At 40.1% G+C, this 14,883-nt stretch overlaps 1 protein-coding gene across 1 annotated transcript in view; it reads left to right on the plus strand.

The window, feature by feature from the left end:
• The window catches only part of OBSCN (obscurin, cytoskeletal calmodulin and titin-interacting RhoGEF), a 230,805-nt gene that overhangs the window by 30,216 nt on the left and 185,706 nt on the right, over positions 1–14,883 (plus strand). Inside the window, 10 exon segments of the mRNA XM_087917128.1 lie at positions 104–385; positions 1,456–1,737; positions 2,739–3,020; positions 3,609–3,890; positions 7,863–8,135; positions 9,377–9,658; positions 9,777–10,055; positions 10,531–10,806; positions 12,808–13,083; positions 13,914–14,189. Coding sequence (XP_087773254.1) covers positions 104–385; positions 1,456–1,737; positions 2,739–3,020; positions 3,609–3,890; positions 7,863–8,135; positions 9,377–9,658; positions 9,777–10,055; positions 10,531–10,806; positions 12,808–13,083; positions 13,914–14,189 — 2,790 coding nt within the window.

Consider the following 14,883-nt stretch of genomic DNA (forward strand, 5'->3'; position numbering starts at 1 on the left):
TACTGTATAGTTGGATATTCTTGTAGCTTAGAACTTTAGCTGAAAAGGAAACTGCCAAATTAACCTAAAAAGGAAGTGCTTTGTCAATTCCTTCTTCTATTAGACAGAGAAGCTATGGAAGTGTTTGTCAACAAGGAGAAGGTCCAGAAGGACATCAAGGTTGTAGCTTCAGAGAATGCCTCCCTCAGCTGCGAGGTGGCCCAGGCCAAGACAGAAGTCAAATGGTTCAAAGATGGAAAACTGATCACCTCTAGCAAGAAATTCAAGGTGGAAGCTGAAGGCAGATCCCGGTGTCTGGTTGTCCAACAGGTGGAGGAGAAGGATGGAGGTGAATACACCTGTGAAGCTGATAGCCAGAAGCTCACCTTCAAAATCACGGTTGCAGGTACAAACACTTACATATTTTTTTACATCTTCTGATATAGAAAGATAAAACAGACCTAATAATACATTTTTAGTTGATCATCCTCCAGAGGCTCCATTGGAATGGTAGTCCTTGAGTTATGACCTCTATTTGAACTAGAATTTCCATTTCTAAGGGGGTTGTTAAATGAGCCATGTCCAATTTTACATTTTTGCCGCCATTCTTAAGCGGATCAACGTGGTTGTTAAATGAATAACTTTCCTCATCAGAAGCCAGCTGAGAAGGTAGAAATGGTGATCACATTAGTGACAGTTGAAACACCGGCCCTGAAAAGGGTGAATTACGACTGTTTTTCACATAGCCATCACAGCATCCCCATGCTCCCACGATCAAAATTCAGAAGCTCAGCAACAGATTAATATTTTTGATGGTTGCAGTATCCAGGGGTGACTGGGGGTTCGCATGATCCTCTTTTGCGATCCTCTGATAAGTAAAGTCAACGGGAAGGTCAGAATCGCTTAACAACCACGTTACTAACTTAATAACTGCCACGATTCACTACCGTGGCAAGAATGGTCATAAAACGGGGCCAAATTCACTCAGAATCTGTCCTGCCTAGCAATGGAAATTTTGGGCTCAGTTGTGATAATAAGTCAAGGACTGTCTGGGTAGATTATCCAGTATGGATTTTCCTGATATTCATCACATTGGCAATTAGGGAAATGATAAAATAGCCTAAAAGGTGAATGAAGGCATCCTCTCCTTCCAGAGGAATTGAAATGTTTGTCAAGAAGGAGAAGGTTCAGAAAGACATCAGGGCTAGACAAAAAACAGGTTCCTTAAATCCTAAATATTGATTTCTTTTAACCTTTAAAAGTTTTTTTTTGCTTGATCTTGGTCAAGATCTGGAAACTGAGGTGGTACTTGCCAAAGAGGAAAACACCTAGATGTAGGATGACTTGTCTTAGATGGCATAGAATATGTAGCTTGGACCTTCTTGAAGCTCAGAATTTTAGCTTGTAAAGGAAAATGTCAAAATATCCTAAAGAGAAAGTGAATTAAGATGATTTGAACCTTCCTTTCACTATTAGATAGAGAAGCTGAGGAGATTTTTGTCAACAAGGAGAAGATCCAGAAGGATATCAAGGTTGTAGCTTCAGAGAATCTCTCTCTCAGTTGTGAGGTGGCCCAGGCCAAGACAGATGTCAAATGGTTCAAGGATGGAAAATTGATTACCTCCAGCAAGAAATTCAAGGTGGAAGCAGAAGGTAGATCCCGGCATCTGACTGTACAACAGGTGGAAAAGAAAGATGGTGGTGAATACACCTGTGAAGCTGGTGGCCAGAAGCTGAACTTCAAAGTTGCAGTTGTAGGTAGGAACACTTCACTTTCTTCCATACGTTCCTCCCATGTATAAAGATAAAAGTGACTAAACCAATATTATTTTTTATTGATCATTCAGGAGAGCACTGATAGAGCACCCTCAACTTGTGTCCAAATGAATGTGTGTTTCTGCAAACAGTTTTTTCTCTCCTTCTGCAGGGATATACAGGTAGTCCTTGACTCACAACAGTTCATTTAAAGTTACAACGGCAGTGAAAAAAGTCACTTATGACTACTTATATATTGTGGCATCCCCACGATCACATGATCAAAATTCAGATGCTTGGCAACCGATTAATATTGTTGCAGTGTCCCAGAGTCATGTGATCACCTTTTGCAACCATTGGACAGCAAAGTCAATGGGGAAGCCAGAATCACTTAACAACCATGTTACTAACTTAACAAGGGCAATGATTCACTGTGCAAGAAAGGTTGTAAAATGAGAAAAATCATTTAACTGTCTCGCTGAGCAACAGAAATTTTGGGCTCAAATGTGGGTGTAAGTTAAGGACTACCTTTATTTTTGTTTTATTCTTCCTAGTGCATGTAAGTGGACAACTGTTCAGAAATTGGACAAAGGTCATCAGTGTCAAATAGCCCTATAATCATTAGAACAAAAGCTGAATAAGGATTCTGTTAACTTCCAAATCCTACTTTAAATTTTTTGATGGCTCTGCCATGTTTTCTATATCATGCTCAAGGAGTTGGTCAACAAGCGGAAGATCCAGAAGACCTCAATGTTAGACTAAAGAAGGATACTTGGAGCAATAATTAGATATGATTTTTTTTTTAACCTTTAAAAGTAATTTTTTGTCAAGATTGGGAAACCGAAATGGTGTTTTTCCAATTAGGCAAACATCTAGATATAGGATGACATATATTAGATGCTCAGAATTTCTTGAAGCTCAGAATTTTAGATGTAAAGAAATATAACAAAATGTCTTAAAGTGAAAGTGAATTAAGAGGCTTTCTCCATTCCTTCAACCATTAGATAGAGAAGCTGAGCAGATGTTTACCAACAAGGAGAAAGTCCAGAAGGACTTCAAGGCTGTGGCTTCAGAGACCATCTCCCTCAGCTGTGAGGTGGCCCAGGCCAAGGCAGATGTCAAATGGTTCAAGGATGGAAAATTGATCACCTCCAGCAAGAAATTCAAGGTGGAAGCTGAAGGGAGATCCCGGCGTCTGATTGTTCAACAGGTGGAGAAGAAGGATGGAGGCGAATACACCTGTGAAGCTGGTGGCCAGAAGCTCACTTTCAAAGTCGCAGTTGCAGGTGGGAACACATATTTTCCTTTGCGTCTTTCTAAGCGTGAAGATAAAGGTGGCAAAAAATTCTTTTTGGTTTTGCTGGTTGTTCCTTTAAGCTCTAAGAAATCAGCTTAAAGTTAGGTCAGTGCAAAGATTTGTTTCTTAAATGAGTTTTAAACAGCACAGTGCTATAGATCTATTATGCATAGTATATGTAGCTGGGAATCTATCAGAAGTTGAACCCAGCAGCAAAATTTAATCAGTGTTGGACCTGAAAAGAAGTAATAAATATAGCTGAATAAACTGAATTGTAGCTAAACTATACCTTGATTCCTTGAAAACAATATTTTAATGAAGAAACTACCAAGGAGAAAACATATCTCACACCAAAACTGACAGATAAAGCCAAACTCCAGGCCCTCCTAGCCCTGACGGTGTTATGTAATTGGATAATGAAATGTTTGCAAGAAAACCACCAAACTCAGAGAACACCGAGGATCCGTGATGGGACGATGTGTGGAAGGAATAGAAGGGATTTGCACCTTCTGATGTTCATGATTTTAGTCATTAAGAGAAATGAATGAACATATCTTGATTATCTTTTCACTACTAGATAGAGACGCGGAGGAGATCTTTGCCAACAAAGAAAAAATTCAGAAGCACATCAAGACTGTTCCCTCAGAGACTGTCTCTCTCAGCTGTGAGGTGGCCCAGGCCAAGACAGATGTCAGGTGGTTCAAGGATGGAAAACTGATCACTGCCAGCAAGAAATTCAAGGTAGAAGCAGATGGCAGATCCCGGCATCTAATTGTACAACAGGTGGAGAAGAAAGATGCAGGTGAATATACCTGTGAAGCCAATGGCCAGAAGCTGAACTTCAAAGTCACGGTTGCAGGTAGGAAAAGATTTTGCATGCTAATAGAAGAGAATTGTCAGCTGCCCCCTCAAACTTGCATGAACTCACGGTGGGAGCTTAGATGGGAGGGAGGAGAAACTTCACTGTCTCCGAGACGGGCTTCACGGTCAATCGGCTGGGAACTGTACACAACTGCATAGCAAACCTATCATTCAGAAGCGACTGTTCTGAAACATCTTATCTGAACTTGATTAGACATGGGAAGCCAGTGATGTGGGGCAGCAAAAGGAGAGAAAAGTTAGACTTGGGGATTTTGGCGCACGAGTTACAGTTCTGGCTACGCATTTGCTGTAGTTCACTTGACCTTTAGTAATAAATGGAGTTAAGGATTGTTCTTACTAAGAATAATCTAGCTGAGGCAGATCTGAGAGGAATTTTTGTAGGTCAGGGTTTGACACTCTCTGAGCTTGGTGGTTTTCTTGAAGATGTTTCATTGCCCGATTGAGTAACTTAATCTGTCCTAATCATGTCTAAGTATCAGTGGATACATAGAGATAAACAACATTTACACACTTTTCAAAAAAGACAATAGAAAAACTAAGAAGGAAGCAAAAAAACCAGAATGCATCCTCTCCAGCACCTGGCATTTAGATAAGCAAGGATTAACAGCAGACAAATGATCAATCAAAAAATAATACTCTAACCAAAGAGAAAACCATACACACTCCGTATACACTGCTGTATATAAACAAGGAGCCAACCCCACTCCCTTCTTGCACTGATGATGTTCCCTAGCTGGGTCATGGAACATCTGCAGAAAGAGCAACAAGGACTCCACATTTTTCATACTTTTAGAATTAATTATAGTATATTTAGGTATTTCATTTCCAAATGCTTCAGTCATGACTGTTTTGGAACTAATTATTTATGCTAGCCCTAGATTTATTTATTTATTTAGTATATAAGCATCTACAGAAGTCATGCAATTACTGATATAAAGGTAAAACAGTCTCTATGGACTTTACTCTGCTCATCTCTGTTTCAAGGCCATTGAGCCAGTGCTGTCCGAAGACTTTCTGTGGTCATCTGGCCAGCATGCCATCGTGGAGTGTTGTTACCTTTTCACCAAAGTGGTACCAAAGTGATGCTGGAAAACTAGCAACCCAGGTTCGAGGCCCAAACATTGCTACCCATAGTAGCCGAAATAGTTATCTTGAGACATTTTAGGAAATCTAATTTTTTCCCAGTAATATGTTTTTCAGAGGATCTTATGAAAAACAGTGGTATCCATAAATCTAGCTGATTTATTGAACAGGTAGTCCTCAACTTATGTCCACGACCGAGCCCAAAATTTATGTTGATAAATGATAAATTATTAAGTGAATTTTGCCCATTTTACAATCTTTCTTGCCACAGTTGTTAAGTGAATAATTGCAATTGATAAATTAGTAACACAGTTGTTAAGTGAATCTGGCTTCCCCACTTACTTGTCAGATGGTTGCAAAAGAGGATTTGGAGCACTGCAACCATCATAAATATGAACCAGTTACCAAACGTCTGAACTTTGATCAGGTGACCATGGAGATGCTACAATGATCATAAGGATAAATAGTAGTCACAAGTCATTTTTTCAGTACCATTGGAACTCTGAACAGTCACTAAAGCTCATCAGCCTGGAACCCATATTATGTATCTGATATTAGCACAATTGAGAAAGTCCAGAAATATTTCACAAGAAGAGTTCTCCACTCCTCTACTCGTTCCAGAATACCTTATGCCGCCAGACTTGAAACTCTAGACCTAGAAAACCTAGAACTATGCTGCCTCCGGTCCGATCTAAGTATAGTATATAAAATCATACATTGCAAGGTCCTACCTGTCAATGAATACTTCAGCTTCAACCATAACAACACAAGAGATACAATAACCATGATAACACAATAGATACAAACTCAAGGTTAACCGCACCAAACTTGATTGCAGAAAATACGACTTCAGCAACAGAGGGGTCAATGTTTGGAATACTCTGCCTGACTCTGTGGTTTCTTCCCCAAACCCCAAAAACTTTAACCTTAGACTGTCTACCATTGACCTCACCCCCTTCCTAAGAGGCCTGTAGGGGGCGTGCATAAGCGCACCAATCATGCCTACCATAGTATCTATCTCATGTATTCAAAACTATATTTATTCTTATACCTGTATCTTGTAAGCGATTGACAAATCAAATAAATACTAAAATACTGAAATACTAAATGAACTGTTCTAGGTGGAGGATTACCTGTATTGTGAAGTCTTCTTTTTCTTGTAAAAGTTTTATTTGGAATTTTTTTGATATTTTTTGAAAATATCATACAAATAAAATATCTTTTTTGAGAGCAGCATGATTCCAGGTTATCACATCTCCATACAAGACATAATCTCAATTACATATTCATCTTTATATTCTATTTTATATCTTGTCACTATTTTATCCTTTTCTCAATAATTTTTTCTTTCCCTTATTTTCCTCAGCCTTATTTCTGATTGTCTCATTTCTTTCTAATTCAATTATATATCTTTTTCTAAATTTCTATATCTTTCTAGTCATTATATTTGTACTTTTGTTGTCCTGTTTACAATTTCATACATTCTTTTTCCATCATCATCCCGAAAGGGAAAAGAAAACAAAACAAAAACATTTCCCTTCCCTTCCAGGCATTAAAAAGCAAGGTTTCCCCTGTGCTTACCAAATAGAATGTATTACCTTTATATCTTATAGTTGTTATCCATTCAAATCTCATTAGCATTTAATTTATACATTGTACAATTATAACGTTCAGTTTCTAATATCTATTTTATGTCATACAACTCTTATCAACCGAATTCCACTTGGTACTTCCCTTAAAAATACACACTAAATTCTAAAAAAAGAAAAAATATATAACAATAATGAATAAAATGGTTATTCTATTCAAATTCATCCTGACAACTGATATTGATTTCATTATAAATCTTATACATTTCTTTTCAATTATATTTTATAAATCGTTAAGAACAATTAAAGTATTTTCATTCCTTCCTCTTATTCCCTCTACATTTACTTTTGTTTCCTTTATTTCATTTAATTATTAACAAACATTCCACTACATATCAATACCAGTTTTGTCTTTCACTTTAATCACCTATATTTCATATTTTCTAGCTCATTACTATTTCCAATATAACAACACTATCTCTTGTACCCTTGCAGAATCCTCTCTTTCAATTTATATTTTAATCATTATCTCTATGTCTTTTAAATAGGCTAATACCTTTAATCCTTGTACATTTCCCCTGTTTCTTTATTTCCTGTTTCTGTCCCTTATAACTTCTTTTCCTTTTTATCTCTCCCCTCTTTTTCTCACCACCTTTTTTGTCCCCCTTTTTTTGTCTGATTCTCCTTTCTGTAATCCTCTTTTCTGCTTCATATTGTGAAGTCTTCTTATGCTTCTACAGGTAGTCCTCATCTTACAACCATTCAGTTAACACCTCTTCAAAGTTACAGCAGCACTGAAAAAAATAACGTATGGACAATTTTCACAATAACGACTGGCCCAGCGTCCCTATGGTCACATGATCAAAATTAGGTTATTTGGCAGCTAGCATATATTTACAAAAGTCGCAGTATTATGAGATTATGTGATCACTATTTATAACCTTTCCAACTGCTTCTGACAAGCAAATGTACTGATTCCGTTAATGAACACATGATTTACTTAATCGCAGTGATTTGCATAACAACCATGGCAAAAAAGGTCAGGCACAACTCACTTAACCACCTCCTTTTTAAAAAACAGAAATTCTAGTTCCAATTATGATTGTAAGTTGAGGACGAGCTGTCTGTACTTTATACCTGAAGAATGATGATAGAGTAATTTCTCTTACGGAGGATGCGATCTACTGTCTGGTGATTCCAGAAAGAAAGACTACAATTTAAAACAAAGTTGAAAAGTTGAATTTTGATTATCTTCTTCTTCAACTCAAATGCAAAAGATGAGGAGATGTTTGTCAACAAGGAGAAGATCCAGAAGGATATCAAGGTTGTAGCTTCAGAGAACATTTCTCTCAGCTGTGAGGTGGCCCAGGCCAAGACAGAAGTCAAATGGTTCAAGGATGGAAAATTGATCACTTCCAACAAAAAATTCAAAGTGGAAGCAGAGAGTAGATCCTGGTGTGTGATTGTTCAACAGGTGGAGAAAAAAGATAGTGGTGAATACACCTGTGAAGCTGACGGCCAGAAACTCACCTTCAAAGTCACAGTTGCAGGTGTAACCAGATTTATATTATCTGCATCTCCCATACAAGAGTGATAAAAGTGGTCAAACCAATTCAATTTTGGTTGAGTGATCAGAGAAGCTCTCAGAAGTGTAAGAGAACACCTTCAAGTTGTTGTCAAGGAGAAAGTTTGCTTTGGCCAACAGTTTTAGGTAGCACAACTATATTATCCATGTTATATGTAGTTGGAAATCTGGCTGTATTTCAACACCACCACAAAAATGGATGAGCATTAGACACCAATGAAAACATGAAAATCTATATAAGGATGCTGGTTACCTTCTAGGTAGTACTTTTAAAATCTGGCTTGATTTGGCTGAGAACTTCAGGATGAGTTTGGCAAGAAAAGAACAGCCATATGGAGGATAACATAATAACAGGATTGGAAAGGAACTTGGAGGTCCAAGCCCTTGCTCAAGCAGGAAACTCTCTACTATTTCAAATAAATGGTTCTCCAATCTCTTCTTAAAAACTCCCACAACTTCTGGAGGGAAGCCGTCCCACTGATTAATTGTTCTACTATCCATGGAGATTCTCAGTCATCCACGTCAGGATTGTCCCAAAGCTGCTTTTTCAAGAGGCAGCCAGACTTTCCGGTTTTTCTTTTCTTTGAAGACATTTTGCTTCTCACCCAAGGAGCTTCTTCAGCTCTCACTGTCGATTTCAGTGTTCTCTCTGTCAGGAAATTTCTCCTTAAATTCCAGGTTGCTTCTTTCCTTGCTTAGTTTCCATTCATTGCTTCTTCTCCTGCCTTTAGTTGCTTTGGAGAATAGGTAGAGCCCCTCTTCTTTGTGGCAATCCTCAGATATTAGAAGACGGTTATTATATTACACCTAGTCCTCCTTTACATGAAACTAGACCTACCCAATTCCTGCCACCTTTCTTCATATGTTTTAGCCTCAGCCCGCTAATAAATGTTGTTGCTTTTCTCTGCACTCTTTTCAGAGGCTCAACATCTTTTTTATATCGTGGCAACCAAAACTGGAATGGCATTAACACTTCACGTTATGTTGATTCTATCCCTCTATTAATGCAGCTTAGGGCTGTGTTGGCTTTTTTGGCAGCTGTAAAACACTGTGAGCTCATATATAGGTGATTGTCACTTAATGAGGATGACCAAGATATGAGGATGACCATATTTTATGGAGCATGAATGCATAGATGACAGCTCCTTTTTAAAGCTCATTACTTCAAGTGTTAAATGTGTCTTGTTCTCTATTCCCACTTCTAAGATGAAAAAGTTAAAGAGGTGTTTGTCAACAAAGAAAAAGTCCAGGAGGACATCAAGGTTGTAGCTTCAGAGGATGTCTCTCTCAGCTGTGAAGTGGCCCAGGCCAAGGCAGAAGTGAAATGGTTCAAAGATGGAAAACTGATCACCTCCAGCAAGAAATTCAAAGTAGAAGCACAAGGTGGATCCCGTTGTCTCATTGTGCAACAGGTGGAGAAGAAAGATGCAGGTGAATACACCTGTGAAGCTGATGGCCAGAAACTAACTTTCAAAATCACAGTTGCAGGTAAAATGCCTTTATATTACATATACAATCTGTCTGTCGGTCTGTCGGTCTGTCTGTGTGTCAAAATGTCCTAAAGAGAAAGTGAATTAAGAAGCTTTCTCCATTCCTTCCACATTAGATAGAGACGCTGAGATGTTTACCAACAAGGAAAAGGTCCAGAAGGACATCAAGGCTATGGCTTCAGAGACCATCTCCCTCAGCTGTGAGGTGGCCCAGGCCAAGACAGAAGTCAAATGGTTCAAGAATGGGAAATTGATCACCTCCAACAAGAAATTCAAAGTGGAAGCTGAAGGGAGATCCCGGCGTCTGATTGTTCAACAGGTGGAGAAGAAAGATGAAGGTGAATACACCTGTGAAGCTGGTGGCCAGAAGCTCATCTTCAATGTCACCATAGCAGGTAACAAAATACATAGCCTTTTTCTTTATTTTTAGTTATATTGCAGGATATAAACAGGATAGATTCTTTGTATGTTGACAAAGATAGATAGATAGATAGATAGATAGATAGATAGATAGATAGATAGATAGATAGATAGAGTGATAGAGTGATAGATAGATAGAGTGATAGATATGATAATAGATATAAATATAGATATATTGATTGTGACAATTATACTTTTTTTGGAACACGTTATGAATTTGAAATAGCTCAAATATTTCGATTGCATTATTCTATGCTTTCTAAAAACAGAGAATCAGCTCCTATTATATTTCTTTTAGCAAAGAATTCCAGGTAGCTAAAAATCTAATGAAAAAATGAGTTAAACAAAATTAGCAAAAGACCCTAATTCTACAGAACAACAGCCCTGTATGTAGTAATTATTGCTATTTTCTTTGTTTGCTTTTAAAACCCTGCTATGATCATGGTCCAGAAGCTGAGGAGATGTTTGCCAACAAGGAGATGTTCGAGAAGGACCTCAAGGTTGTGGCTACAGAGACCATCTCTCTCAGCTGTGAGGTGGCCCAGGCCAAGACAGAAGTCAAATGGTTCAAAGATGGAAAACTGATCACCTCCAGCAAGAAATTCAAGGTGGAAGCAGAAGGCAGATCCCGGCGTCTGATTATTCAACAGGTGGAGAAGAAGGATGGCGGCGAATACACCTGTGAAGCTGGAAAACAGAAGTTGACTTACAAAGTTGTTGTTGAAGGTGAGAATAACAATTTTGCTCCATATAGAATGAGTCAATATCATAAAGTTTGTTCAACCAGAAAGGCTGAATCTTCTTGTGGTCTTCGGGTGCTATTTGGGCATTCAGGTGATAATCTTTGGGTGCTATTTGGGCATTCTTGAAACCTTTCTCCCTCTCTCTATCCCAGGTGAGTGGGGTGAAAATTATGTAGAAGCAGTTATGAAGTCTTTTGAGTGGGTTACACACTTTGACAGTTAAGTTGACAAAAGTATGGATATTGAATCAGAGAGAAAAGGGGGAAGAGAGAGACAGGGAGATGATAAATAGATGATAGATAGGTAGATAGATGATAGATAGATGGATGGATATAGACACAACTACACTGCTCAAAAAAATAAAGGGAACACTTAAACAACGCAATGTAACTCCAAGTCAATCACACTTCTGTGAAATCAAACTGTCCACTTAGGCAGCAACACTGATTGACAATCAATTTCAGATGCTGTTGTGCAAATAGATTAGACACCAGGTGGAAAGCATTGACTGTTAAGCAAGACATCCCCAATAAAGGAGTGGTTCTGCAGGTGGTAACCACAGACCACTTCTCAGTTCCTATGCTTTCTGGCTGATGGTTTGGTCACTTTTGAACGCTGGTGGTGCTTTCACTCTAGTGGTAGCATGAGATGGAGTCTACAACTCACACAAGTGGCTCAGGTAGTGCAGCTCATCCAGGATGGCACATCAATGTGAGCTGTGACAAGAAGGTTTGCTGTGTCTGTCAGAGTAGTGTCCAGAGCATGGAAGTGCTACCAGGAGACAGGCCAGTACATCAGGAGACATGGAGGAGGCCGTAGGAGGGCAACAACCCAGCATCAGAACCTCTACCTCTGTCTTTGTGCAAGGAGGGACAGGAGAAGCAGTGCCAGGGCCCTGCAAAATGACCTCCAGCAGGCCACAAATGTGCATGTGGCTGCTCAAATGGTCAGAAACAGAGTCCATGAGGGTGGTATGAGGGCCCGACGTCCACAGGTAGAGGTTGTGCTTACAGCCCAACACCGTGCAGGACGTTTGGCATTTGCCAGAGAACACCCAGATTGGCAATACTGGTGCAGTTGGCCCTGGGTTTCTCCTAATGCACGACAATGCTAGACCTCATTTGGCTGGAGTGTGTCAGCAGTTTCTGCAAGACGAAGGCATGGATGCTATGGACTGGCCCGCCCGTTCCCCAGGCCTGAATCCAATTGAGCACATCTGGGACATCATGTCTCGCTCCATCCACCAATGCCACATTGTACCACAGACTGTCCAGGAGTTGGGGGATGCTTTAGTCCAGGTGTGGGAGGAGATCCCTCAGGAGACCATCCGCCACCTCATCAGGAGCATGCCCAGACATTGTAGGGAGGTCATACAGGCATGTGGAGGCCACACACACTACTGAGCCTCAGTTTGATTTGTTTTAAGGACATTACATCAAAGTTGGATCAGCCTGTAGTGTTTTTTTCCACTTTAATTTTGAGTGTAACTCTAAATCCAGACCTCCACGGGTTGCTAAATTTGATTTCCAATGATCATTTTTGCGTGATTTTGTTGTCAGCACATTCAACTATGTAATAAACAAAGTATTTAATAAGAATATTTCATTCATTCAGATCTAGGATGTCTTATTTTTGTGTTCCCTTTATTTTTTTGAGCAGTGTAGAAAGATGGATGGGTGGGTGGGTGGGCGGGCAGGTGGGCGGGTGGGTGAGTGGACGCCCAGACAGATAGGCAGGCAGGCAGGCAGGCAGGCAGACATTTAGAAACATAGAAAGATGAAACAGACAGAAAGACACATAGACATAGAGATGAATGAATATGATGTATGGACGGGTTTGAGAGAGAAAGAGAAAGAGAGAAGTATGGAAGGATGAGATGATGAAGGAATATATAGGTAGGTAGAGATTGAAATAAGATAAAGAGATTAAAATTTGGTTCATGTGATGCAAGTCGCCAACATCTCTTTTTTCTTCCTCATCACAGAAGCTCCTGAAGTCTTTACAAATAAGGACAAAATAAAGAAGGAGGTCAAGACCGCCCTGAAGGAGAATGCCATTTTGACCTGCCAGGTGGCCACTCCGGACACTCAGGTGGAATGGTACAAAGATGGACAACCCGTCCCCATCAGCAAACACATCAAGATGGAATCAGATGGAACCACTCGTAAACTGTACCTGGAGCAAGTGGCAATGAAGGACGTTGGAGAGTATACCTGTGAAGCAGGTGGTCAGAAAGTGACTTTCAAGGTGGAAGCAACAGGTGAGTTCTCTTCTCCTTTTCTAATAATGTGTTGCAGCTTCTAAAAAGACCAGTGTAGTCCCAGGTTGTTTCAATTGAGGAAGATCGTGTGAGAGGATAGTACAAGTAATCCTACACATACGACCACAATTGAACCCAAAATTTATGTTGTTAAGTGGGACATTTGTTAAGTGAGTTGCCAGGCATCTGAATTTGATCATGTGACCAATGGGATGCTGCAAAGGGCATGTGAAAAACAGTCATAAGCCACTTTTTTTCTGTGATGATGTTGTAACTTTTAATGATCACTACGTGAATGGTTGCAAGTCGAGGATTACCTGTATGTCTAACCAATCAAAGAGAAGGACTAGGGGTGACACGATAGCAGCCTTCCAATATTTGAGGGGCTGCCACAAAGGAGCGTGGGGGGTTCAACTTGTTCTCCAAAGCACTAGAAGGCAGAGCAAGAAGCAATGGATGGAAACTAACCAAAGAGAGAAGTAACCTGGAACTCTGGAGAAATTTCCAAATGGTGAGTATAATTAATAGAGGAACAACTTTCCAGAGCCTCTGGGTGCCCCACCCCTGCAGGTTTTCAAGAAGGGATTGGACAGCTGTTTGTCCAGGATGGTATCGGGTCTCTTGCTCGAACAGAGGGTTGGACTAGAAGTCTCCAAGGTCCCTTCCAATTCTAGTATTATCATTCTATGTTCTATGAGGTATTGATGGGGAAGAGAGTTAGATTCACCACCAACTTAACAAACTGCCTTGCTTAGCAACAGACATTCCTGTCTTAAGTGTGATCATAAGTTGAGGACTTGCCTGTGCTTATTTTCCCATTGGTCTTCCAGAACCAGAGGCCAAACTCCAAAGAAAAGCTGCTCAGGAGGAGACCGTTGTTGCTCAGGAGCACCAGGAGGTCACCTTTTCCACCATGGTATCACCTGAGGATGCTGAGGTCAAATGGTTCAAGGACGGAGTTGAGATCCAAGATGGTAAAAACTATGAGGTCAAGAAGGAAAAGGAGACTAGGACCTTGATTGTGAAGACAGCCGAAACAAAAGATGCTGGTCTGTACACCTGCGAAACTATGAGTGAGAAACAGCAGTTCCAACTCAAGGTGGAAGGTGAGAGACCAACAGAGGTGGCCATCCTGAAATGTCAAAGCAATTTGGTGAAGATTGCAAGGCCAACTAACATGAGACAGAAAGATCAGATCAGTCAAAGATGAAATAAATCATCTCAAGCTCTTTCCGGTCTCAGAATAATGTGGTATCAAGAGCTATGTGAGTCAGTAGTTACTAGTTCTGTGGAGTCCTTGGTGCTCTCTGAGCTTGGTGGCTTTTCTTGCAGATGTTCCATGATCTAAATAGGAACATCATCAGTGCTAGAAGGGAATGGGGTTTGCAGAAAGGAAGTGAAGAAGAAGAAGGAGAACTGTGGGGGTCTATAGTGGTCTCTGAGCTTGGTGGCTTTCCTGTACTCAACTAAGGAACTGACTCAACTAAGGAACATCATCAGTGCTAGAAGGAGGTTGTTTTTGCAGAAAGGGGGATATTTGTAACTTGAGGTTGAACTGTGGGATCCTGGGTGGTCTCTGAGCTGGGTGGGTTTCTTGCAAATATTTCTGCAGGAACATCATCAGTGCTAGAAAGGAGTGGAGTTTGTGGGAAGGGAGAGGAGGAGGAGGGAGAGGAAGAAGAGGACTGTGGGGTCCTTGGGGCTCTCTTAGCTTGTTGCATTCTTGCAGATATTTCATGAATGAATTAGGTAACACCATCAGTGCTAAAAGGGAGAGAGGTTTGATCACATTCCATAGAT

This window comes from Pseudonaja textilis, chromosome Z (genome assembly GCF_049901715.1).
Source record: "Pseudonaja textilis isolate UNSWEBS1 chromosome Z, rPseTex1.2, whole genome shotgun sequence".
NCBI lineage: Eukaryota > Metazoa > Chordata > Lepidosauria > Squamata > Elapidae > Pseudonaja > Pseudonaja textilis.